The 26,978-nt window shown below is 63.1% G+C and overlaps 1 protein-coding gene across 1 annotated transcript; it reads right to left on the minus strand.

Annotated features, from left to right (window-relative positions):
* Positions 1–5,520: 5,520 nt before the first annotated feature.
* Positions 5,521–25,726, minus strand: BTBD2 (BTB domain containing 2). Its single transcript, XM_047095469.1, has 9 exons — positions 25,284–25,726; positions 15,878–15,997; positions 12,308–12,464; positions 11,071–11,176; positions 10,777–10,974; positions 8,716–8,908; positions 8,530–8,617; positions 8,223–8,369; positions 5,521–6,478 (listed from the first exon to the last, which is right to left on the minus strand). Exons 1-9 carry the CDS (start codon positions 25,709–25,711, stop codon positions 6,317–6,319), a joined length of 1,599 nt encoding a protein of 532 aa, XP_046951425.1. The 5' UTR covers positions 25,712–25,726; the 3' UTR covers positions 5,521–6,316.
* Positions 25,727–26,978: the final 1,252 nt, after the last annotated feature.

Raw genomic sequence — 26,978 nt, forward strand, 5'->3', positions numbered from 1 at the left:
GACGGAGGAAAAGCCCCGAAACGCCGCGCTGAACGGGCCCCTTGGAAGCGCACGGAACGGCCACCTCTGAGGCATCGCCTAGTAAAATGACTCCGTCGTAAAGATGACATGGTCCTCGAGGCCTGCAGGCAAGAAGACAGAGTGATCCGCCGGGGCAAGAGGATTCAGCCGTGAGACTTTCCAAACCGGCACATGGTGCGAGGCACGCGGGCAGCAGCCTCTTGTGAAGTAAAGTGAGTGGGGCGTCCGCGTGCCGCCAGGCTGTCCTTCAAGCGTCAAGGTAGGAGAAAGCCCCAGAAGCTCACGCCCAGAGTCGCAGTCCTGTGCGGGCTGGCCTGGGGGGGGGGGGCGGGGGGGGGATGCGCTGCGGCCGCAGGCAGACATGTGCACATACACATGTCCACCTGAGACGGAGAGGAAGAAGCACAAATAACACAACCGTAGGCCCAAGACTCACAGCGGAGACCGGCACGAGCCCTGTGGTGTCGGGTTCGAGCCAGAGGGCTCAGCTCAGACTGGGCCCCGTAACGTGTAGGCAGGGAGATAAACGCAAAAACAGACGTGCGGCTGCGCGCTGACCTCCACACGTGTTTCCCGTTTCCCTGACCCCACTCTTTGTGCTCTTCTCGCCATTTAGTTCATTTCTGACAAATGTCACAAGCCCACAGTTCCCAGGTGTGGTATTTGTGTTACATGATTATCTGTTGAATACGCTCTCATACACACGTATCCATAGACGCGTGTGGTCCACACGCTGACTCCGCAGTACTCTTCATCCTTGCCCACTGGAGATGCCATCCGGGGGCCTCTCCTTTCAGCCTGAAGAGTCTTTAATATTTTTTGTCGTGTGGGTTTTTTGGGCAACGAAGCGTCTCGGCTTCTCGTTGCCTGAAAAATAGCTTTATTTTGCCTGCACTAACGGTGGGTGTTTTTTGTTGGAAATGGAATTTTAGGTTGGCAGGTGGATTCATTTTTTTGTGTGCATGTGGGTTTTTTTTTTTTTTTTTTTGCCTTCCAGCATATTTAAAAGAAAAAATTTATTTTGAGAGAGAGAGCAAGTGTGAGCAGGGGAGGGGCAGAGAGAGAGAGACAGAGAGAGGATCCCAAGCAGACTCCATGCTGTCAGCGCAGAGCCCAACGTGGGGCTCGGACCCACAAAATGCAAGATCGCGACCTGAGCCGAAGTCGAGAGTGGGACGCTGGACTGACTGAAGCTGCCAGGCGCCCCTTGTTGCCTTCCAACATTTTCAAGACCTCATCCGGTTGTTTCTGACGTAAGGTGAGTTGTCATCGTTGTTCCCTTGAAGGTTGCGTACCTCTTTGCTTGTAAGACTACGTGTGTAAGTTACTTGGCTGTGATGTGTGGTTTTCTTCGGATTTGCTGTGCAGGGCGTTTGTCGGGCTCCTTAGATCTGTGGGTTGTGTCTTTCATCAGTTCTGGCAGATTTCCTACTGTCGGCTCCTACGTGTTTTTCCACAGCTTCTCTCTCCCCCAGGACTCTGGTGATCGACACGTAGGACCGTCTCATCTGACCCCGAGGGTCTCTGACACTCTGGGGATTTTGTTTGATTTTGTGGTTTTCCTTTTTGTTTATTTTTATTTATTTTTTAATCTTTATTTTTGAAAGAGAAGGAGTGTGAATGGAGGAGGGGCAGAGAGAGAGGGAGACACAGAATCCGAAGCAGGCTCCAGGCTCCGAGCCATCAGCCCAGAGCCCGACGCGGGGCTCGAACCCACGGATTATGAGATCACGACCTGAGCCAAAGTCGGTGCTCAACCGACTGAGCCCCCAGGTTTCTGTTCTTCCCTTGTGCCTCCAGTTTGGCCGGTCCTGATGTGTCTTAGACTTACGGGTCCTTTTCCGTTTTGCTCCGCGTGCTTTCAAGCTCTCCGGTGCAGTCTTCTCCGGTATCTCGTACCTTCTAGAGGCCCCGCTCGTGTCTGAAGCCTGTTTCTCCGCGAATCCTCCCAACTTTTCGCCTCGGCCTCGTCGTCTTCTCCGTTCTTTTAACAGGTCCACAGCAGCCACCTGACGAACCTTGACATCTCACCTCGGCGTCCCGTCCCCCATAGGTCCGCTTCTCTTAGCGGCTTTTGCTCCTCTTGGCTGCAGGTTACATTTTCCCCCTTCGCACGTCTCAGAATTGCTGTTGCGCTCCAGCATCGTGCGTGACAGAGGAGGACCCCCCTTCCCGGACCGGCTGGACCAGGGGGTTGGGCCGCTGGTGAGACCGGGTTTCTACCTAGCTTCAGCTCACCTCCAGTTTGCACGTCTTGAACTTGGTTCCTGTCTCGAGCTGCCTTGCTTGGGGGAGGGGTTTTTTTTTAATGTTTTTTCTGAGAGCGCACATGTGAGCTGGGGAGAGGGAGAGAGAGAGGGAGAGAGCGAGAACCCCGAGCAGGCTCCGCACTGTCAGCGCAGAGCCCGATGCGTGAGATCGTGACCTGAGCCTCAATCAAGAGTCGGCGCTGAGCCGACTGAGGCGCCCAGGCGCCCCTTGAGCTGCCGCGTTTCTGTTGTCAGCCCCGAGTTGTAGCGGGGGCTCTGATTCCAGGCATGGGGAGACCACAGACTTCGCTCTGCCTCTCCACCCCACCCACCCGCATCAGCAGCCCAGCGCGAGGCAAAATGCCAAGGGAGGAAGAAAGCCTGCCGTGTTTCGAGCCCCTCCAGGTTCCAGGTCTTTGTGCCGCCCCCACGGGCACCGGCCCCAGCCGGCTTCCCTTTTGTCAGAGAACGCCCTGCCCACGGCACACCCCACTCGGCGAGTGCTTCCGGGGGTGGCCTGCCGGCCCCTGTTCGTCTGGCAGTGGCTTTTCCCCTGAAAACCCAGCTTCTCTCCACGGCCTGGCATCCACGTCCCTTTGATGGGTTTACAATTAAATATTTCTTTTACGTTTTCTTTTAAGTTTAGGGTTTTCATTGTGGTCTGATGCATGCGTACAATATGAAATAATTAGCCCAACGTTAACTATCGGGGTAACGAACACACCCGCCACCTCAGAGCCGACCACGTGTGCATACGGTGAGAACACCGGGTCCGCTGTTAGTCCTCAGGCATACGGGGTAGCAGTGACTGTGGCCGCCAGGCTGTCTGCTGTAGCCCCAGAACGTGCGCGCCTTGCAACTGAAACCCGTACCCCACGACCGGCACCTGCCCGTCTCCTCCACCCCTGGCCGCCGCTGTGCTCTCCGCCTCCGTGAGTTCTGATGTCGTTTTAGATTCCACGTGTGAGAGGTCCTATGGCCCCTGCCTCTGTGTGCATAGCGCCATGCACGTTGTTGCAAAGGGTGAAGCTTTTCTTTTTATAAAAAAAAGGGCTGAATACTACACATTTTCTTCATCCGTCCTTGACACTTGGTTTCCATGTCTGGTCAGCAGGGCTGCACTGAACTTGGGAGTACAGATGTTTGGGACACTGATGTCATTTCCTTTGCACGTATACCCAGAGGTGGAATTGCTGCATGTTATATATATATAAATTTTTTAACTTTTTAAGTTTATTTTGAGAAAGCGTGAGGAGGGGAGGGGCAGAGAGAGGGAGAGAGCGAGAGGATCCCAAGCAGGCTCCAAGCCATCAGCACAGAGCCCGATGAGGGGCCCGAACTCACGAAACCATGAGATCGTGACCTGAGCCAAAACCGAGAGTCAGACGCTCAACTGAGCCACCCAGGCACCCCCGCATCATGTATTTCTATTTCAAATTCTTGGGGGCGCCTCTAAGACTGTTTTCATTGGCCACACCTGTGTATGGTTCTGTAGTGCATTTTAAGTTTATTTTGAGAGAGAATGCAGGCAGGGCAGGGGCAGAGAGAGAATCCCAAGCAGGCTCCACACTGTCAGCACAGAGCCCAATGCGGGGTTCAGTCTCACAAACTGTGAGATCATAACCTGAGCTGAAATCAAGTCGGACGCTCAACCAATTGAGCCACCCAGACGCCCCCATCTTGTCTTTAACCAGCTAAAGTTATGGCCTGCTGCAGTGGTCTATGTTCTAACCAGAAGTCACCCCTCTTACTGTGTCCTCAAGGTCTATAGGGTCTGTAGTGCTGTCCCCTTTTCGATCTTGACATCGCTCTTGGGTTTTCGCTTTTTAAAATGTATTTGTTGTGATTTCATCAAGGAACCAGCTAATGGTTTGTTTTGTATTTCATTTGTCTTCACTTTTGGTCTATTATTTCCTATTTTTGGGGTCAGCTTTGTTGTTTTCTTGTTTCTTAAAATGAAAGCTTAGACCTTTGGCTTTAAACCTTTCTTCTTTTCTAATGTATATGTAAATTTCCCCAAGTTTGCTTTAGCAGGATCCTGAAATTTTGGTGTATTATAATCAGAGTATCATTCAGTTCAACAGTTAATTTACTTACATATGGCTTTTTTAGCCCATGTTTGATTCCGCTGTCATCAGAGCTGGGTGTAGTGTTCTATAGATATTGATTAGGTAAAGTCTGTTCAACTATTAAAGATCCTTCTTGATTTTTGTTCGTTCTGTCATTTAGAGAGAGATGTGACAGTGTTAATTTCCAACCAGGGTCATAGATTTCTCATTTTTGTTCTGCCGACTCTTCAACCTATCTAATGGTGCTCTGGTGCACAGACTTAGGGTGGTCCTTCCTTCCTGTGGGATTGACCCGTTCATCCTCGTGAAATGTCCTTTAACTGTTATGAACGCTCACTGCCTTAAGGTCTGGTACTGATACAGGTGTGGTCAGTGTTTGCAGGGCGATTTTTCCCACTGTTCAGCCTCAGTTTCTGTTTCTTCGTAAAGTGAGACTCTTGCAATCAGGAAGCTGTCTGGTTTTGGTCTTGCATCCAGTCTGATGGTCCTAACCTTTCAACCGGAGGATTTAGATCTGCATACGTCTAACGTAACTGGTGCGTGGTTGAGTTTCCGTCTGTCTTTACTTACATTTTTGAAGGGCTCAGAATTCTAGTTTGGTAGTTCTTTCTGCTGGCTGTTTGTGACATTTTTTTCTCTTTGGCTTTTAGCAGTTTGTGTATACGTGAATTTTTTTTTAACCTCACTTTGGGTCACTGAGATTTTTCAGTGTGTGAATTGATGTCTTTATTCATTTTGGAAAATTCCTGGCTACCATGCTGTTCCCTCTCTGCTTTTTCTCAGGAACGCCCTAACACGTGGGGCAGAGCCAGGTGGCGGACCCGGGTCAGGTTACCCACGCTGCACAGGCACAGCCCCGGTCCGGAGGGCAGAGCCACCAAGGTGTAGGCACAGCTTGCTGCAGCAGGGTCTGGGGTGGGGGCTTCTGCAGGGACATGATGGGCATCACAGAAGCTTTGTGAGGACAGAGGGCATGGGGAGGATCCCCGCCTGGTCTGGACGCCCTAGGGGAGGGACATCTGTGTTAGCAGTGACTCCGGATGCAGGCGGAGTCACAGCCCCCCCCCCCAATCTTACAGGTGGAGGGGGCAGGGAGACAACTGCAGAGAGAAGAGCCAGATCTCAAAGCTGCCAGGGTCCCCTCCCACCACCCCTGACCGGAAGAAGCACGCAGGTCAGGATGGTTTCGTTTCTTTCCTTTATTTAAAAAAATCATTTGGGGGTCTGGTGTGAGGAGGGCACACCTTTCATGGCTTGGGGAGGACAGTTTCCGGAAGGGATCACTGGGGTGAAAACGCGGTGGGGGAAGGACTGGGGACTTAGGGGAGGGGCTCCGCCCTCCAGCACCTCTGGACCTAGAGCTCACTCAGAGGCCGGGTGGGGCGGGGCTTCGGTATGTACAGGGGGCGGGGCCAGCAAGGCAGGCCCCGCACCATTTGCCCCTCTGGGCAGATCAGGTCGGGAGTTCGTGCCCGCAGCTGCAGGGGCCCTTCTCTGGGCGGGCCAGGGCCTGGCAGAAAGCCAGCCTGTGGGACCTCGAGGGGGGCTGGGCCAGCGTGCTGGGGGCCAGGGTGAGGGCGGCCCAAGCATCCCCAGTGAATAGACCAGGACGCCACACGCCGCCTCCTACCAGAGAAATGGGGACCCAAGATGCATTGCTATGTGCGGTTAGAACAAACATGAGACGGAATCCTATTTGAATCCTGCGGTCAGGCGGTTGGTCGGGTGGCCCTGAGCTGCAGGGACGGCGTGTGGGACCCCCCCACGTCCAAGGCCCCGGGGGGACACCTGGCTCAGGGCGGGTCCGGGCCAGCCCTGCCCACCCCCCCACGTCCTGAAGGACCGCATCACAGCCCCTGCCCGGCTCCCCCGAGCAGGGAGTGAAGACCCTCTCCTGACGCCCAGAAACGTGGCCGGGGGCGCGGTACGGGGTGGGGGCGGCCTACTTGCATCAGGTGGCTTCGGGGACTGGGCGGCCTAGGTGTAGAAAATGACCTCGGGGATCTGGCCGTCCTCCACGGACGTGCCGTTGTTGTTCCCCGCCGCGTAGCAGAAGGTGAAGCACGTCTTGGCCCCCGTCGTGGGCGACTCGTGGGTCACCTTGCGCAGGCCCTTGGTGCCATAGTGGGAGTCTGGGCCCTGGGTGGGAACAGTCCCTGCGGTCAGGCACCCAGGGCCCCAGGACGGTGGGGGCTGGGGGGGGCCCAGGGTGAGGAGGGGTGGGGGGCAGCAGAGCCCCTCCCCAGAGTGTCTGTGCTATGGGGGGTGTCGGGGGGGATGGGGGATGGCAGAGCCCCTCCCCAAGGTGTCTGTGCTGTGAGGGGGGGGCCGGAGGGGGATGGGGGACGGCAGAGCCCCTCCCCAGGGTGTCTGTGCTGTGGGGGGGGGATCAGGGGGGATGGGGGGCGGCAGAGCCCCTCCCCAGGGTGTCTGTGCTGTGGGGGGTGTCTGGGGGGATGGGGGGGCGGCAGAGCCCCTCCCCAGGGTGTCTGTGCTGTGAGGGGGGGCCGGGGGGCAGCAGAGCCCCTCCCCAGGGTGTCTGTGCTGTGAGGGGGGGCCGGGGGGGATGGGGAGCGGCAGAGCCCCTCCCCAGGGTGTCTGTGCTGTGAGGGGGGGGGCCGGGGGGGGATGGGGAGCGGCAGAGCCCCTCCCCAGGGTGTCTGTGCTGTGAGGGGGGGGGCCGGGGGGCGGCAGAGCCCCTCCCCAGGGTGTCTGTGCTGTGAGGGGGGGGCCGGGGGGCGGCAGAGCCCCTCCCCAGGGTGTCTGTGCTGTGAGGGGGGGGCCGGGGGGGGGATGGGGAGCGGCAGAGCCCCTCCCCAGGGTGTCTGTGCTGTGAGGGGGGGCCCGGGGGGGGATGGGGAGCGGCAGAGCCCCTCCCCAGGGTGTCTGTGCTGTGAGGGGGGGCCGGGGGGCGGCAGAGCCCCTCCCCAGGGTGTCTGTGCTGTGAGGGGGGGGCCGGGGGGCGGCAGAGCCCCTCCCCAGGGTGTCTGTGCTGTGAGGGGGGGTCGGGGGGGGGCCGGGGGGCGGCAGAGCCCCTCCCCAGGGTGTCTGTGCTGTGAGGGGGGGGCCGGGGGGGGATGGGGAGCGGCAGAACCCCTCCCCAGGGTGTCTGTGCTGTGAGGGGGGGCCGGGGGGCGGCAGAGCCCCTCCCCAGGGTGTCTGTGCTGTGAGGGGGGGGCCGGGGGGCGGCAGAGCCCCTCCCCAGGGTGTCTGTGCTGTGAGGGGGGGCCGGGGGGCGGCAGAGCCCCTCCCCAGGGTGTCTGTGCTGTGAGGGGGGGGCCGGGGGGCGGCAGAGCCCCTCCCCAGGGTGTCTGTGCTGTGAGGGGGGGCCGGGGGGCGGCAGAGCCCCTCCCCAGGGTGTCTGTGCTGTGAGGGGGGGTCGGGGGGGGCCGGGGGGCGGCAGAGCCCCTCCCCAGGGTGTCTGTGCTGTGGGGGGTGTCTGGGGGGATGGGGGGGCGGCAGAGCCCCTCCCCAGGGTGTCTGTGCTGTGTGGGGTGTTGGGGGGGGATGGGGGACGGCAGAGCCCCTCCCCAGGGTGTCTGTGCTGTGGTGGGGGGGTCGGGGGGCGGCAGAGCCCCTCCCCAGGGTGTCTGTGCTGTGGGGGGTGTCGGGGGGGATGGGGGACGGCAGAGCCCCTCCCCAGGGTGTCTGTGCTGTGAGGGGGGGGGCCGGAGGGGGATGGGGAGCGGCAGAGCCCCTCCCCAGGGTGTCTGTGCTGTGAGGGGGGGCCGGGGGGGGGATGGGGAGCGGCAGAGCCCCTCCCCAGGGTGTCTGTGCTGTGGGGGGGGGCCCAGCGCGGCAGACGCCCCCACAGCGACACACCGCATAGGCACCCTGTAGCTGTACCCACTAGAGGCTGATCCCGGACAGGCCCAGGGCTCACCTTGAGCGTGGCACAGGCTGTGTAGTTGACGTTGGGCAGCATTTCCACCGGCTCCTTGAACATGACCCGGAAGGTGCTGGCGGAGCCATCACAGCTGAAACCCGTGTCGTTCTGGCCCAGGACGGTGTTGCTGTCCGTGTGGATGATCTGCGGGGGCGGAGGGGGGGGGCAGGAGCCGGCGCTGCTCACCAGGGCCCCCCACCCCCACCCCCGCGGGGCCCCTCAGAGGCCGACGGGGGCCGGGGGGGGGCCACGCGAGGAGTCCAGCCTGGGACCCGCGCGGAGGCGACCGGGGCGGGGCGGGCACCTGGATGTTCACTTGGTAATCGGTGGGCCCGTGGATGGAGCCGTACAGCCCGAAGCCAACCACGAAGATGCGCTTGTTGACCGAGAACCTGAGCCGCGGACACAGGGGATGCTGAGCCGCCGGGCCCGGCCGCAGGGGGCGGCGCCCCACCCGGTGCCGCGGGGACCCCGGCCGCGCCTGGCCCACCTGATGCGGTCGCTCGTGCCGCTGTAGCCCCAGCGGCTCTCCACCTGCTGGAAGCGGTTGATGCTGCACTCCTTCCCGCGGAGGCAGCAGCGAGGCCGGTCGATGAAGTCGACGCGCGGCTTGGGGTTGACGGTGAAGTGCAGGAAGAGGCTGACCGCCTCGCGGTCCACGAGGATGCCCGACTGCGCGGGCCCTGCGGGCACAGGGGGCGGAGGTCGGGCTGCGGCGGGGCCCCGCCCGGCGGCTGGGGAGGGCGGGCAGGGTGGGTGGCGGTGAGCCTCCAAGGGCACCAGAGTGAAGATGCCGGGGGCGGGCAGCCCTGGGGCAGGATGGCCCCTCCCTGCATGGGGGAGGGGGGAGGGAGTCCGGTTCACGGCCTCACTCGGCAACCCCGCCGCCCAGGTTGCCCACCTAGCGCGCGGCCACCCCTGCCCTGTGCACGTGGGGCCACCCGCTGCCAGGGCGTGACTCCCCAGACAGGCCCCGAGCCGGAGGGGCTCCGGGAGGTGGAAGCACAGGACAGGCGGCGTGGGGGGACTCCCCTCGGCCCCCCCTCCCCGCAGGCTCACGAGAATGCTTCAGCTCTGAGCCGGTTTCTGCAGGCTGCCCCAGTGCTGCTCGGCCCCCCGCTCCTGTGCCCTGGCCCCGGGGCCTCTACGTGAGTAAGGAGGATACAACGGGGAGACAGAACGGTAACCAGGGCTTTTTAATCTCTGCACAGAAAACGCAGAAGGAGCTACAGGAGGCCGCGGCTGGGGCACACTTAGCTGGGGGGGGGGGGCGGTCTTCGGAGGGTTTTTTCAGACTTCCCTCTAGGTCTCTTGTATTTAGGGATACCTGAGAAGCAGGACACTTCTCTAAAACATGCTGAGTGACAAGGGACACCCATCACGGAGGAACGGAACAGGAAAGCTGGCTCAATCCAAGAGGACACACACAGTGTCCTTCCCCGCGATTTCGGCAGAGCAGGGGCCAGGACTGGGCTACCTCAGCCTGGGGGACCCACACGGTCCGGGGGGGGCGGGGGCGAGGTGGACACAGGAGGGGGCCCGCACAGGGGGTGGCGGCAGGAAGCAGCAAACACTCCCCTCCCAGGGTGAGGGGGCGGGCCGGGTCACAGGGGCCTGGGACCCCACTGGGTTTGGCTGCCAGGTGGGCCGGGGGGCCTCCAGGAGAGTGCTGGGGGCACCAGTCTGGTGGCGGGGGAGGGGTCCAGCTAGGTTCACACAGGGAGGGGTCTTAGGATGGGACGGTGCAGCCTGGAGCCTGGCCCCCTGAGCCACGTCCAGGTAACATCTGGGACCCTCATGACCGGGGTGCTCCTGGCCCCAGTGACAGCCCCCCATCCATCCTGGAGAACGACCCAGCCCCGGTCGGAAGTGGCCAGGCCACCACAGTCACCACCTACTGCCAGAGCCTGGCACACGGGAGGCACTAAGTGATGAGCAAGCGATCCCGGAACACAGAGCCTCACCCCAGCACTGACAACACTATGGACGAACAGACGCGACGCAGGGGACCCTGTCACATCCAAATTTCAGATCAAAGAGAGCTAATCTCGGGGGTGAATCTGTCCCAGGGAGCACAGACAAGAAACTCATGCTACACGGTCCCAAACAGCCCTAACCGGGGACGGGGATGCACCGGCCAGGCCACCGGCAGTGACGTGGCCTCACCCAGGACCCTCCAGCCCCGCAGGGGAGGGCTGGCTCTAGGTCAGGCACCGCTGCGGGAGCTGCATCCACACGGGACAGGAGGCACGGCCGGCTGCCCCCGCGTCCGCCCGGCGCCGAGCCCCCCACCCCACCCCCCACAGGCTTGTCAAGGATGCTGATGCCAGAGCCTGGCCCCTGGGACGCCGGCCCCAGCCCCGGGGGGACCAGCGCGCAAACGCAGACACGCGACGCAGAAGGAAGGGAACCCAGGCGCCGATCTGGCGGCATCCGCGGGGCCTTCCGTCCTCACACGTGGACCCTCGCCGTCCAGCTCTCGGGGCGGGTCACACCTGCGGTCCCCGGGGGTCAGGCTCCCGCCGAGCGGCCCCCGCCCCCTGACAGTTACCTGCAGCGAACTCCTCGATGGTCATGAGCGGGAAGCGGATGAGCGCGAGCGCCTTGCCCAGCACCTTGCGCTTGTTCTCGGGCGTCACCTGCAGCTGCTGCCGCTGGCACTCCGCCTCGGCCCAGCGCACGACCGCGTTGAACAGGCGCACCTCCCGGATGCCCAGCGTGTCCCGCTCCAGCACGGCCACCAGCGTGTCTGTGGGAGGGGCCGGCTCAGCGCGGATGCCCCTCCCCCTCGCGGCCCCGCCCCGCCCCCTACCCACGCCGGCGCGCCTCACGCCTCACGCCTCACCCAGGTCGATGTCCGTGAAGCCCTCAGCGGTGATGGCGTCGGCCGTGTTCTTGTCGATGTTCTCCAGGCACAGGCTGGCCAGCTGCGGCTCGTCGAAGAGTCGTGCCTGGAAAGAGGGAGCGCGTCAGCCGCGGTGGGAGGCACGCCCCCCCCACCCCGCTGCCGCTCTGACCCTGTCGCAGTCTCCCAGTGTCGCGAGGTGGGTGGACAGGACACGCCCCTGGGGGTGGGGGGGGGAGGGGCCCTGAACGGCCTGCGCACTTCGCAGCACCGGAGACCGCGCCACCGGGAACCTGCCCGAAGGGTGGGGGAACCAGGAGCCCAGAAGATTCCGGCCCCTTCCACCCAGCACGACCCCTACAGCCTGGGGCCGGCGTGGCCGCAGCTCTGAGCCCCGCGGGCCCAGCTCCAGCTTGTCAGGGCAACTCAGTGAGGGGTCCGGGACCCCCAGGGAGAGGGACCCGCCCCCCAACCCCTGCGCAGCCGCTCTGGGCCTGACCAGCCCCACCTGGCCACGCCCGGCCCCCTGGAAAAGGGAAAAACGCAGGCGGAAAATCTTCAGTCAACAAGTGCCAGGTGCCCGCCCGCGTAGGGCCTGCGAGGGCACCAGGTCAGGATGGGGGGGAGCAAAATTTAAGGGACATCAAAAATTCAGGGATCCATCCCCATCTCAGGTCCTCGTCCTTGCCCCCCCCCCCACCCCACAACCTATCCGCACCTGCGTGCTCGCGCCTGGCCCTTCCCCTCCCCCACACCTTCCTCCTCAACCCAAGTCCGCGCGCACCTCCTCCCCGGGCCCCCAACCCTGCGCCTTCGCCCAGCCCACCCGCGTTCTCGCCCGCCCCCCGGCGCCCCCCCAAACCCTCGTTCCGCCGCCTCCCCCACCTCGCGCACCTTAGTCTCCGCCGCGTCCCAGCGTCCTCCCACCCACGTCCTCGCCAGGTCCCAGCGCCCTCACCGGCCCTCCCCGCAGCACACCTGCGCCCTCTGTGGGCGGCGCGCCCGCGCCTGTAGCCTCGCGCGCCCTCGGCCTGGCCCCGCCCCCGCGTCCTCCCCATCTCCCCACCCCTTCATCCTCACCTGGTCCCCCCCCCCACGCCTTTGCCCGGCCCCGGCGCACCCGCACCCTCTCTGGAGCACGAGCAAGCACCCCGCCGAGCACCCCGCCGGGTCGCACTGCCCTCCCCTGCCCTCCCCAGCCGCCCCCCCCCCCCGGCCTGGCCCCGCCCCCGCGCACCTGCGTCAGCAGCATGAACGCGTTGTCCGCCCGCAGGTTCTTCTTCAGGAACTCCACGCAGTGGGCCTCGAGCGCCGGCACCGCGTACTTCTTGGCGGTGTACAGCGTGGTCATGACTGTCTCGGGCCCGATCTGAACCTCATCCGAGTAGAGAAACCTGCAAGACAGACGGCTCGCTCGCTCAGACCCCGCCCACCAGCCCGGCCCCGACGGCTCGCTCGCTCAGACCCCGCCCCATCAGCCCGACCCCGAGGAACCTTCCAGAGCCGGTGTCTTTCGCGCTGTAGCCTACCGACGTGACCCGGCAAAGACCATCTGCCTCGAAACCGGCCAGAGGCTAAGCCACCTGCACTCGGCCACCAGAACGCGGGGCCGTGCAGCGACCGGCTTCCTTCCCGGTGACACCCCGATGCGGGGGCACCGGGGGGCACCAGGGCCACCAAGACTACCCCAGAGGCACCTGCATGGGATCTGCCCTGGGGAGAGCCTGCCACACCTCCGGGCCTGGACGGCAGGCCTGGCTGCAGAGCTCAGCGAGTTCTGGGCGAGCAGAGGACCAGAAACGCCGCCTGAATCAGACACGATGACCGCCCCTCCCGCGATGTGAACTTGGGCTCAATTGAAAAACGAGGCAGTGGAGGTACCAGGACCCTCGTGCAGAGCTGGCAGGGGGTTCAGGATGCAGCCACAAGGGCAAACACCTGGAAGGGTGTGCCTGCCCTCCTACCGCCCCCCCCCCACCCCCGCAGAATGTGCCGGAAGCCAAACGCAGCTCCACATATCAACAGCTACGATCCTGGGGGGTCCGGGAGACCCTGGACCTGAGGAGACCGGGGATGCTGCCGGACCCCCCACAGGACCCGGGACCGAACCCGGAAGTCAGCAGTGCAGGGGTGGGGGTGGGGGGGACGGCCAGGATCGGTGCCAGGAGACGGCTGAGCCTTTCACACACCAGTTATGACAGTGTCCACCCTCTTGGGGGCAGCCCAGCAAAACTGACTCAAGCCCGGGGAGGTGGGGGGGGGGGGGGACGGCGGGAGAGACAGAGCAGAGAGATTGTAGCCGGAACCGCATGTCACCAGACTTCAATCTAAACCTGTCCCCTACTGGTGTGTGTGTGCGTGTGTTCTCACGGCTATCACTTTTCTTCTATTCGTTACAATAAAATACAACACAGGGGCACCTGGCTGGCTCAGTCAGAAGAACACGCAAATCTTGACCTTGGGGTCGTGAGTTCGAGCCCCACATGGGGTGTAGAGATTAAATAAACTTAAAAAAATACTTTAAACCATCGTAAGCATTTTTACGCATACACTTCAGCAGCATCGGGCGCACTCACACTGTCCTGCACCCGCCCCCGCCATCCGCCCCCAGAACCTTCCATCTCCCCAGACTGAGACCCTGTCCCCACGAAGCACGGACTCCCCACCCCTGGCTCCCACCGTCCGCTCTCTGTCCCTGTGGACGGGACTCCTCCGGGGACCCCCTGTGAGTGGGGTCGCGCGGGACGCGTCCTTCTGTGTCCGGCTCCGGTCACCGCGCACAGCGACCTCCGGGCCCGTCCACGCGGCGGCAGGCGGCGGGACGTCCTTCCTCCCCGAGGCTGGGTCATCCTCCGGGGGTGAATGGACACCCCGTGTTTGTCTGTTACATGCCTGCAGACAGTGTGTCCACCTTTCACGGACGCTGCCGCTGTGAAACCGGGGGGCAAGCGTCCGTCTGCGCCCCGGCTTCCGGTTACCCGCACAGACATCCGGGAGTGGAACAGCCGGGTCACAGGGTGACTCTACGTTTACGCCTTTTGAGGGGCCTCCAGACTGTTTCCGCGGAGGCCACGAGGGCCCCGATGTCTTCACTTCCTAATTGTTGTTACTTTCCTTTGGCTTTTCCGGCTTTTGGTTTTTTTAATACTAGGTGCCCTGGTGGGTACGAAGTGATAGCTTATGGTTTTGTCACCTGTTTTTGTCAATAAAGTTTTATCGGCACACAGCCCCACCCATAGCTTACGAATAGGCCGTGTCTGCTTTTCCGGGAACCGCGGCAGTGTGAGCGGTGGTGACGGAGCCGTCTGGCCCCAAACGGGCAGTCGGCCGCCCCTGGCCTTAGCGGTCTGAGAAGCTACATAGAGACGCAGCCATGAGATTGTTCCCAAAAGCGCTCCCTGTCACCGGGAAGACGCTGGGGGCAGCGCACAGGACCGACCACGTGAGCGTCAAGGACTAAGGGGCATCCACAGACGGAACCAACCGGAACAAAATTCTCCCCAGGGGGCAGGGGGGTGCAGGGACACCAGCTGGGGGGCACAGCCAGGAAGCACATGGCCTCGGACACGGCAGATGGGAGGCAGGTCTGTTCTGTCCTTTATGCTCTTCTGGAACCTTCTTTTTTTTCCCTTTTCCCTCCCTCCCTTCCTCTCTCTCTTGTGAACCTGTGCCGTCTTTATCATTATAATAGAGAAAAAATAAACTGCTTTTACAGAGATGTTTTAACTGTTCGGGGTAATCTTTAAAGTTACCCACCGTGATTCACACCGAGCGCTTCTGGAAGCAAGAGAATTGTGCTCGGCTGAGCAAGGAGGACAGTCTGGAAGCTCGGGAGAGCCAGCGGCCAGGCCTCACCTGTGGCCTCCGGCTGCCGGCTGCCTGCGGCCCCCACCCTGGGCATCCACCGCGTTTATTTAAAGTACTTGAGGAGAGGGGCGCCTGGGTGGCGCAGTCGGTTAAGCGTCCGACTTCAGTTCAGGTCACGATCTCGCGGTCCGTGAGTTCGAGCCCCGCGTCGGGCTCTGGGCTGATGGCTCAGAGCCTGGAGCCTGTTTCCGATTCTGTGTCTCCCTCTCTCTCTGCCCCTCCCCCATTCATGCTCTGTCTCTCTCTGTCCCAAAAATAAAAAAATAAAATAAAAAACGTTGAAAAAAAAAATTAAAAAAAAAATAATAAAGTACTTGAGGAGAAATTCTGAGGCTCAAAAAAGGAAAAGCTAGAGGTGGCATTTAACATTCTTGCAACGTCTTACTTCCTCCAAAACTCGTGTCGACGCCAAAGGATGAAAACGGGGACTCACGCGCACGGCGACGTGGCCGGGCCTCAACACGCGACGCTCAGGGAGGGAACCTGACACGAGAGGCCACGCGGGGTGTGAGTCCGCGTGTGTGAAACGTCCAGAACAGACCCATCCACGGACGGGAAGGGGGCTCGTGGGGGCCGGGGGAGGGGGGTGACGGCCGATGGGGACGGGGCTGCTCTTTGGGGCGATGAGAAGGTAGAATGAGGCAGCGGTGAGGGGCACACGACCCCCGCGAATGCCCGCAAAGCGCTCAACAGCACACGGTAAACGGGTGAATTGTACGGTGTGCGAATCACATCTCAATGAAAAGTCTGCGAAAGTGAAAATGGGGTGGGGGCCCCTAGAGCCCACCCCTCACTTCAGAGGCAATTCTGGAGATGTTCAGGGGCTCCGGAGGTGCTGTCCCTGGGGGTCTCTGTACCTTCTTCCTGAACTCTGTGTACTTTCTAGAACGTCAGCCTGGTCCGCCCCACCCCACAGTGTGAAAGATCTAGAAAGTCTTACTTGAGCAGGGCCAGGAAGGCGGCGGGCTCCACGTCGGGCAGCTCGATCTCGGTGGACGTGGTGGCCATCCCCCCGTTGAACATGGCGTCGAAGACAGCACTGCCCACGGCCAGCACGAACCTGGCGTGTCAGAGAAGACCGAGGTTACCCTCCACGTGGCCTTGACTGCTCCCGTCACTGACCCCGGGGGCTGTCGGCGGGGAGTGGGGGGGGGGGGGCGGCGGTCCCCATAGGAGATGCTGCGGGAGCGACCCCGGCTAGCACCCCGGCAGACCCCGGCCCAGCAGGTCCTGCTGGCAGATGGCTCTAGAAGGCCGCACTCTGGAGCAAGGCTGCTCAGAAGGTTCAGTGGTAACACTGGGCGGGACGAGTGAGGTCACCGGCCCCACGGCAGGATGGCCTCATGCCCCCGCAGCCCCGTCCGCGCGTCCGTCCACCCACCCCCCCCGCTCTGCACGCACATCCCGCGCTCAGGTCGTGGGCACGAGGGTCCCGGCCATCCTGCAGTGGGGCAGACACAGTAAGTGCAGGGACAGCCTGACTGTGGGGCAGGAAGAACCCAAGGCCGCGACAGGAGCGAGGGTCAGGGAAGGCTTGGCAGGGGCACCTGAGCGGGGCCGAATCCCCGGGGCAGCCTCGGGAGGCGGTGGCCGCGAGGAGGCCTGCGGGCTCTGTCGCGTGCGGTGTGGCCACTCGGGGCCCCCCAAGCCAGCCGGGGACCCTCCAGCTGGACCACGACGTGGGGGGGCCTCCGCGGTGGCCGAGCTCAGGGAGGCGCCGCCCACCCTGTGCTTTGTGCTGTGCACGCACAGCCTCCGGGGCCCACCCCACGTGGCCCAGGCACCGTCCCCGGGACACCCACCCACTCCCGGGTCCACGTGGGGACAAACACAGGGCTCCGAGCGGCCACCCCGGCTCAGAGCCCTCCGGGTCGGCACGCATCTGCAGGCGGGGCGCAGCCAGCCCCCACGTCCTGCTCCCCAGCCTCTGCCTGCCCCAAGCTGAGCAGCCCCCCACCCTTGACGGGCAGAGCACCCCTTCCCCCGGCCCCTCCCTCCCCCTCCCTCGGCGTCTCCGGCCCTCCTTTGGGCCACAGTGCGGCACGGCGGCTGGATCCCATCCGAGGACCAGACCCAAGACAGACGGGAACCCGAGTGCAGTGGGGCGAACAGCATCCCCCCAAAATCCCGTCCGCCCGGAAAGGCAGAACAGGACCTCGCTTGGGAACAGTCCTGTAGAATGTGACTGGTTCGGGCAAGGGCATGGAGGGTGGCCCTAACCCCATGCTGGTGTCTCTGCAAGAGGGGAATTTGGACATGGACACGGGGAAAGGACACGTGAGGACAGAGGCAGAGACTGGAGGGGACGCCCGGACCCCAGGAGCTGGAGGAGCCAGGGGGGGCCCTCCAGGGCCTCCGGAGGGAGCGCAGCCCTGCTGACACCGTGACCTCGGACGCCTAGCCCCGGAGCTGGGGCAGGAGACCCCGTGTGGCTCTCGCGCCCCCGAGCTGTAGGTTCCGGCCGCACCGGGCGGCTCCTGTCCCTGCCGTGGCCAGCCTCACCCACGTCTTCGGAGGCCCTGGGCTCTCACGCCACCGCGGCAGGTCCCCAGGCCCCGCTGTCCTCCCGCACACGGTCCCTAGATAAAGTGCCTTCCCAGAAGCACCTCAATCTCCTGCTGGAAAACGGATCCAAACACAGAAGAGGCTGCTGACTGTACCCGGCGGGTCAGGGCCGAGCCACCCGACGCGGGGTGGACGGGCACGGACCTCACGCACCCGGGTGTCCCCGCCAGCGGGCAAGGAGTCTGAGATGCTGAGGTGGGCATCAAGCCACAGAAACGAACACGGGGCTCCGATCGAGGACGGCTCAGCAGCGAGGGGACACCCAGGGCCCGGAGCTTGGTGTCCAAATCCCACAGCCACAGAGGGTCCAGGCTCCTTGGAGAAACGGCAGATTCCGGGGCGGGGGGGGGGGGGTACCCAACGGGCTCAGAGTATCTTGCGGGGCCAGAAGGAAAGGGCTGCTCCCAACGTGCTGGGGAAACGCGGACGCGGCGCCCACCCGGCGAGCTCGCGGCCGAGCTGGGGACAGAGCAACGGCCGGGGGTCCGCGGGGACTGAACCGAGTGAGCGGGTGCCAACCCCCCCCCCACCATCAGGACTCCAGCCAATGAAGCGCAGAAAACGGCCACACAGCGGACACGGAGTAGCCACCGTTTCCGGGGCGGATCCTCAGCCCTCCGCCCGGCAGCCAGCGGGCAAAGCGGAGGAGACACAGGGGGTCTGCCCAGCCCCATAGCGTCCCGCGGGGACAGCGCTCACGGCCACCGGGGAGGGCGCACATCACTGCTCTATATCCACACACGCGGCAGGGGCAGGGACGGGAGCCGGAGAGGAGGCCACGGCCGCACACGGAGCCGCGTGCACATCGCACCCCACGGCCGTCGAGGAGGCTGTTGCTAGAACGTGCACCCTGCGGACGTCTGGAGCCCAGCACGCCCGGGATCGGTAACAGTCACAAACACACACACGCGCCTGGCACCAGAGTCCCTAAATACACGACGCAGAAGCTGAGTGGCACCGGGAGAACGAGGCCACTGGACAACCACGCTGGAGCTTCCGGAACGTTCCGGATGCCGGCAGAGTGGCGGGCAGACCAGACGTCCGCACACAGCCCAGGCCCCATAGCCCGGCCGCCCCCGGCTGCCAGCAGGACCCAACCGACCTTCCGGGGACCCTGCCCGCACACGTGGGATGTCCTTCGGGGCCAACAGGTGCGCCGGGCAGCGCCGGCGTCGACCAGAGCGTGGTCTCCAAACACAGCCGAGTTCGATTACCAAGCCGCAACTAGAGGAAGTCTGAGACATCCCCAAATGCTTGCAAATGAACCCACTGGGGAGCAGCCACGGGTCCGAGAAGGAACACGAGGAAGTGAGGAAAGATCTTGGCTGCAAAGGAGACCACAGTGCGACAGGCCGACCTGAGGGTCGCAGCTCGAAGGACACGTCGCGCATCTATTAAGGGCCCAGGAATCCGCGAGGCGAGCTTCCGCATCAGGAGTCCAGAAAATGGAGAGTAAACCAAACCCACGGAGAGAAGGGAACAGCCAAGGTGGGAACAGGACCTCGTGAAATCTGGCATGGGGATGGCAGGGGGTGCAGAGAAACCACTGGAAACGGGAGGGCCGCGAGGTACCGATATCAGGAGCAAGGGTGGGGACATCGTTCAGGAACGTAAGGAACACGATCTCACCCCACGGCAAAGCCTGTCCCCAGACGGCTTCACGGGGGACCCCTCCCAATCACGCCGGAAGTGACAGCAACCGCAGGCAGACTCTCCCAGAAAACGGAGACGCCCCCGAGCACGGCTGGGCGCAGATGCCGCGGCCGCGTCGGAAAACAGTCCGGCACTTTCTGAAAATGTCACCTGAGTTACCCTAGAATCCCAACAGTCCGCTCCGAGGTGCTGACCCAAGACCACAGGACCAGATTTGCACACCAGCGTTCACACAGCATGATTCGTGACAGTGAAAAAACCAGACAGAGCCCATACACCCACCGGCTGGCAAAGGGACAGACGGAGGTCCGTTCGTACCACTGAATTCAGCAATCGCGCGAATTACTTGCCAATAAAAAGAAGAGAGCTGTAGCTGACCTTGAACAACACGGGCTCGAGCGTGCAGGGACCGCTCACACGCAATAACGAAGGATACCGCAGATGATACAGACAGCGGGCTAAATACGGGGAGGCCTGGCGTTCCGGGTGGGGGCGGGGGGGACCTCGGGGGTGGCGGCCGCCAGGGCACAAGGCTTGCACATCTGCACAGACAGCCGTCGGGTCAAACAGACCAGACTCCAGTAACACCCCGCACCCACACCTCAGGACACCTCTCAGGCAGGGAACAGAGAGGAACTTCAGCGAAGCTGTCCCACTGAGCGCAAAGGTGGCTTGCTTCCACCCCCGTCAGGGGGCAATGCCCCGTGGCCAGAAATGCACTAAGAAAAGCATTAAGCGGCACAAACAGGAGGGACGGAGAGAAATAATCTGCCCACGACATGGTTTTCGAATTTGAAAATTCTAGGACTGCACTGCCCAATGTGGTTGCTCCTGGCCATGCAGGGCTATTTAAATTTTTTTTCTTTTTTACATTTTACTTATTTTTGAAAGAGATGGAGAAAGAGAGAGAGAGAGAGAGAGAGAGAGCACGCACGGGCGCACACAAGTTGGGGAGGGGCAGAGGGAGAGGGAGACACAGAATCCGAAGCAGGCTCCAGGCTCTGAGCTGTCAGCACAGAGCCCGATGCGGGGCCTGAACCCACAAACCGTGAGATCATGACCCAAGCCAAAGTGGGACGCTTCACCGACTGAGCCACCCAGGGGCCCCCACGCAGGGCTATTTAAATCGAAATTAAAATCAGATTAAAGATTCGGGGCGCCTGGGTGGCTCAGTGGGTTGAGCGCCCCACTCTCGGTTTCGCCTCAGGTCATGATCTCACGGTTTGTGAGTTCAGGCCCCGCATCGGGCTCCGTGCTGACGTTGCAGAGCCTGCCTGGGATTCTCTCTCCCTCTCTCTCGGCCTCCCCGCTGCTCACTGTGTAGGTCTCTCTCTCTCAAAGATAAATAAACTCAAAAAAATTTGTTTAAAGATTATTCACAACAGAGGAAAAAAATACAGGAGCAAAAATCAGCAATAAATGTGCAAGAAAACTATATGAAGAAAGCTACAAAGCTATCCTAAGAACACAAATGCCCTAAACAAATCGAGAAAGACCGTGCCCCCAGATACTCTGTGTGCTAACCTGCCTGTTCTCCCCAGCCTGGTATCGGTGGGGGACCAACCCCCACCGCCCCCCAATAAATCCCTTGAGCACTTACTTGACAAACAGACTCTAAAGGTCATAGGGACCACGGGATGCCTGGGGGCCAGCAAACTGGCCAACCGCGTGCTTTTGCAAATAAAGTTTTATTGGAACCCATCCATGATCATTCACTCGCATTGTCTACAGCACTTCCGTGCTGCTAAGACAGGATTCAGGAAGTGGGACAGACTGTGCGGCCTGAAGAAATCGTCCGCTGTCTGGCCATTTACCTGTGCTTGCTGACGCTGTGCTAGAGCGGCCGTCCCGCAGGGAAAGGGATGTCCTCTGCCGGCACCACGTTTCAATGACGGTTTGAGGGAAGGGGGGAGGGCGGGATGGGAGGGTGATCGGTACTGGAGGGGTCACTGTGTGAGACCGGCTGAAAAAGTCTCGACAGAGAAGGAAATTGGGAACAAGGGTCCTGACAGTTCTCAGAACAGAAAGCCACGTCACCAGAAGCTGTGCTGTCACACGGAGAACACAAACAGAGCCATGAAATGAGAAACCCCAGACGGGCTGTTCCACCCGCCAGGCTTCTCCGCGGTGCTGCACTTTCCAGGCTGAAGGAATAAAGACATCTGAGGGGCGCTGGGGGGCTCAGTCGGCTGACCCTCTGACTTGGGCTCAGGTCACCATCTCACGGTTCGTGGGGTCGAGCCCCGCGTCGGGCTCTGTGCTGACAGCTCGGAGCCTGGAACCTGCTTCGGATTCTGTGTCTCTCTCTCTCTCTCTTTCTCAAAAATAAATAACATGTTAAGAGAGAGAGAACACAAACAACCTCTCAGGTGCTGGTTTTGTGGGTCTACCCAACTCCCGCAGGAGCTTCCCCACCCCGAGGAGACTCAGTGTTTCCTCGGAGCCAGCCCAGCAAGAGAACGCGGACATTTGATTCAGGCCGGCCGGGGTGCCACAGTCACCGAGCACCCGTGTGCCCGGCCTGCTCCCGGGGCTTGGGGTGCAGCAGGGAAGGAGAGAAGCTAACGCCTGCTCACACAAGCCGCCAACAGCCGCGATGGAGGCACCGGGCATCAGATTAGAAGGAAAAAGTGACGGAAAAAGCAGTTCAAGCTGAGGGCTGCCCAGAGCCTTGGGACGGGACGAGGGGCCAGGGCCGGTCAGCACTCGTGTCCCCCGCCCCGGGTCAGCCTGCGCCCAGAGCCCACGGCCACTCTGAGCCCTGGCCCGTGCCGCTCCCCGAACCCGGGCCCCGGCGGGGCCACACCGAGGCGCCTTTCTCGAAGTCCGTGAGAGCCCCTCCCCCACGCCGCTTTGTGGCCTGAACCCCAGACGCGGCTCCCCTGCCACCACATCCTCTCCCTGACCCAGGACGCCACCCAGGGCCCCAGGTGGCATTTGGTCACCCCTTGGGCTCTGCTAGGCTGTGACAGCTTTCACGACCTTGAGAGCCTCCAGGATGAGCCGCCAGCTGGCCCGCGGTGTGTCCCCGATTGTGGGATGTTTTCCTGCAGTCAGTCTGGTTTCCCAGGGCTGGACAAATCTAAACAAGATTTCATCCTCTCCCAGGCCCGGAGGCTCCGAGCCCTCCAGGTCAAGGTGTGACCTCCTCCTCTGGGGGGCTCCAGGGAAGGGTCCTTCCTTCCTCTCCCAGCTCTGGGGGGCTCCAGGCATTCCTTGGCCTCGTCCCTCCAGTGCCTGCCCCCCGTGGTCATCACGTGGCTTCTCCTCTGGGTCTCTTATGGAAGACCCTTGTCATTGGGTTTAGAGCCCCCCCCCCCCCGAGAATCCAGGATGAGCTCATCCCCAGACCCTTAACTTGATCATACCTACAAAGACTTTTTCCACGTAAGGTCACGCTCATAGGTATCACAGGCTAGGACGGGGACACACCTACACCTGGAGGTGAGGGGCCCTTCTGGTCCCATCCTATCAGGGGACCCCGCAGCCACTCAACATCTCTCAGAAGGTGACCTTGACCCCTGGCTAAGGTGGGGGTCTGCCGGGTTTCTCCACGGTCAGGTTACCCTCGTCCGCTTTCCACTCACTTCTTCACAAGCAAGTCCCGAGTGCAGCCCCCAGGAGCGGCGTGGCAAGCGGCCCCCCGCGTCTTTTCAAGCTCCGGATTACGTCCCCCGCCTCTACTGAAGCTCGCCCTGGCCCACTGTCATAAGCACTTGCTTGGGTCACTGAGTCGATCCTCCCAGAGGTCCTGGGATGGAGGCATCTGAGCGGTCAATCCCAGTTCACCGGTGGGGAAACTGAGGCACAGGAAGCCCAGGGTCACCCGTGGGCAGCACCCACCTGGTCGCTGCAGGGAAAACGTCACCAACGTGTAGGAAATAACAACCCAAAGGCAGAACCTTCTACGGTGAAGACCAAACCGCGGGGCATTACCGCCAGGACAATTGGGGACAAATGCCATCGGCCTGACCCAGACCCCCTCTGGACGTCAAACACACGGCCAGGGAGTCTGCGGGGCCCAGGCGACGACTGACACCTGCAGGGACCAGCAAGGTGAGCCAGGGAGCCAGGCCGCTGGCGGGAGAAGCCACAGGCCCAGTGGGCAGGCGGGCGTGGGGGCAAAGGTCAGCATGTAGGCACGTACCCTCCGTGCCCAGACCCCACTTTCAGGGTGGCTCCCTGCAGCCCTTCCTCAGCACCACCCCTCCATCCCCATCCACACGGCACCCCTAGGCCACCATCGCCCCCCCCCCCCCCGCCCCGCATCACTCAACCCCTGCGAGCCACAGACCCCAGACCCACATGTGGCCTCTGGCCGGCTCTCTGCCAAGTGCATCAGCCCTCCACGTGCATCCCTGCCACACCTGCCCTTCTCTAGGATGCTGGGGCCAGGGTCTGGGGGGGCCACAGCCGCGGCCCCCCCACCGCACCAGGGAGAGGCACCTCCTCCCAAGGGAAGCCGAACCCTCTGCCTCCCATTTCTACCCTCCCGCCAAGCGCCTGCGGCCTCCACTCCCAGCCGGTCCACCCTTCAAAGCAGATGCGCTCACTCAGGCCCATGGTGCCCCTGCCCCTGCCGTGGCTCCCGAGTGCCCATCTGGACTCCAGACGGCCCCTCCCCTCGCCCTGCTCAGCACAGCGGCTCAGGTACCGATTCCTGTCACCACCCCCCAGACGCCGGGTCTCCGGTTCTCATAAAGTCTCACTAGAGACCACGCCCAGCTGACCTTACTCTCCGGCCATTTCCTACCACACCCCTCGCTCCAGGCCTGGGCCACTGGCTGCCCTCCCGCTTCTCCGGAGCCCCTGCGGGGCCACACCCTTCACGCCTCTGGGGGCCCCACGCCCACTGCCTCAGCCCTACTTCACGAGCTCAATCGAGGACAGGCCGAGGGCAGGCGCTAAGGTCACTGGTGCCTGGGGGCCCCTGGCTCCCCCTGAGGTTGCACCCCCACCTGCCTGTGGGGTTTCCAGCCACATCCACCTGACCCGGTCCCCAAAGGGCTTGGGTCAGGCAGGTGGGAGCTCGTGCAGCCTCGCCTTACTTATTCTGCTCCCCGAAGGTGGTGAAGGAGACCAGGCCTGGCTGGCCAGTTATGTAGCAGCACGACGGGCCTCAGGGACGCCTGGGGGCGGGGGGAGGGGGGTGGGGGCTCACGGGCAGCACACAGACCAGGCCCCTACTCCAGCTTGGGTGGGGGTGAGGCCCATGCTCACACACAGGGGAGGGAGGAGCCACGGGAGGTCCTGGGGACCCAACCACAGGCCTGGAACGTTCTGCAGACAGGAATCTAGATCCAGTTGTACATAAATAACCAGGAAAAAGCCGGAAAGAAAAATCTCGAAGGCACAGGTTAAATAAAGGCCACAGGCCAGAAAGGCAGGGAGAACCCCTCGCAGCAGGCTGGGGAACACTCCAGGCGAGTGCAAGAAACGCCCCCGGCCCCCCTCCTCTGGTGTCACACACACCCCCTCCCCCATCAGCGAGCCCCCCCCCCCCCCCCCCCCCCCCCGTCCCTGGGGAGCAGAGTCAGGAACACCGGCAGTGGACTGGGAGTCTGACGTCAGCCCCGCCCTGCCCGGGGGTCTGGGGGCTGGGTCCTGGAGACTGGCTAGAAGCACAGGTCAACAATGTCCCCTTTTTCAGAGAGGCCGGGGACTGGGGTGTCACTGAGGGGCTTATGTGGGTTCAGGAGGCAGGAGTCTGGCGGGGGCCCGGGGGGTCACCACAGGGGAAGCACGGGACATTAGGTGCAGGAGGTCACTGGGGCAGGACGGAGGGGCCTAGAGGTGGCAGGAGCTGGTGGGGGTGGCTGGGTGGCCGTGCCTGGAGATCCTGGCCTGGGTGGCAGGGTCCGGCATCCTAAAGCCAGGGGCCTCTGCTGGGAGTGGAGAGGTGGGGGGCCCCAGGGCCAGGGTGTAGCTAGCATCAGAGGGCTGAAGGGTAGATGGGGGCCCGGCAGGGTCACGGGGCTCTGGCAAAGCGGGTCCCAGGGGACCTGGGGGGGGGGGGTGGCAGGGCGCAGGAGGGTCCGGAGGACGGTCGGTCCCTGGAGCGGTTGGGTCCTGGGGTGGCGGGGCCCGGGGGGCGGCGGGGCCCGGGGCCCGAGGACGGCGGGGCCCACCTGTGCGCGGGGATGCGCTGCGCGCCGAGCCCCTTGCCCACCAGGAAGTGCACGTCGCAGAGCACCTCGTTGTTGAAGAGGAAGGCGAAGCGCTCCTTCAGCGTGGGCTTGGTGGCCTGCCAGTTGTAGACGGGCTCGCGCAGCAGCGCCGCCGCCCCCGGCTCCTCGGCCGCCCGCTCCCCGCCCGCCGCGGCCTGCGCGCCCGGCCCCGACCCGGGTCCCGGTCCCGGTCCCGGTCCCGGAGCGGGGGGCGGCCCGGGGGCGGCGGGGGCCGGGGCGGCGGCGGCGGCGGCGGCGGCGGCGGCGGCGGCGGCGGCCGCGTTGCCGGGGGCGGCGGCGGCGTTGGCGCTGGGCCCGGGGCCGCCCCCCGCACCCGGGCCGACCCCCGGCGGGCACGACGCGCGCCCGCCGCTCCCACCCGCCGCCATCTTGTCGGTGCGGCGGCCGCGGGGCGGGGCGGGCGGGAGGAGGGCGGGGAGTCCGGAGGGGAGGGGGAGGGGAGGGCGGGGAGCCGGGAGGGGAGGAGACGGGAGGGGAGGGGCGGGGAGCCGGGAGGGGAAGAGAGGGGAGGGGCGGGGAGCCCGGAGGGGAGAGGGAGGAAAGGGGAGGGGTGAGCAGGGAGCTGGGAGGGGAGGGGGAGAGGAAGGCGGGGCGGGTGGAGGAGGCATGGGGGAGGGGAGGGGAGGGGAGGGGGAGGCGAAGGCGGGGCGATGGGAGAGGAGGGGGCGGGCGGGAGGAGGAGGAAGGAGGGAAGGGAGGAGGAGGAGAAGGAGGGAGCTGCGGGCCGAGGGGGAGCGGGGATGGATGGAGGGGGGCGGAAGGGGAGGAAGAAAGAACCCGGGTACCCGATAGGCAGTGCGGACTGGACTGGAACCCCCAAACTGCTAACCACACCCATAGTGTCAGACTGCCCGAGTGCCCTGAAGAGGGACACCGGGAAGTCCTTGGGCGACCTGGGGCAGGGGTCAAAACCCAGAGCTTCAGCCTGGGGGAGGGGTTCCTGGAGGGAAGGATGCTGACCAGTGACCAAGGGTCAAGATGAAGAAGCCGGGGCGAGCCTCTTCCAGGTCCTGAGCCTGGTCAAGGTGGCCGGAAAGCTGGGTAGAGAGGTCAGGGCCAGCAGCCCCATTGGTGGGCGCGAGGCCCTCTCACGGCCCCTCATCTGTTCACAGGGCTTCAAGACCCACTTCCATAACATCCGCGACAATTCAGCACCTAATAAGCGACTGGGAGACCCCCACCCTCCACGCCGGGTCTCAGGGCTGGTCATTCCCATGGTGGAGGGATTTTTCTTGGGGGTTCACGGCCCAGTGACACCTAGGAGAGCCACAGGAAAGGCAGCCCCCCTCAGCGTCCAGGCTCTGCCCCCGAACTCCATGAGCTCTTCACCTCCAAAGCAGAGCAGACCTTGAATGCGCCCTTGTTCCTGGATCCCCACCCCGGTCACCTATCTGGCCTGCAGCCCAAGGGCTCACCCAGGGCCCCATGCTTGATGTAATACTCTGCTGTCACCATCTTGAGATGTGTGATAATTCTGGAACAAGGGACCCACGTGTTCATTTGCACCGTCCCCTGCTTCAACGACTTACCCTTCTTTACTCTTTGGAACCCGGTCTCTTCCAGACTTAATCTGGTGTCTTGGAGCCTTTGCCTCAAGCCCTTCAGGGGCTTCCCTGCATTGACAGCCAATCCGCT

Source organism: Lynx rufus, unplaced genomic scaffold (assembly GCF_022079265.1).
Source record: "Lynx rufus isolate CCGP_SWC_20201006 ecotype Redwood Valley unplaced genomic scaffold, mLynRuf1.p SCAF_4, whole genome shotgun sequence".
Lineage (NCBI taxonomy): Eukaryota > Metazoa > Chordata > Mammalia > Carnivora > Felidae > Lynx > Lynx rufus.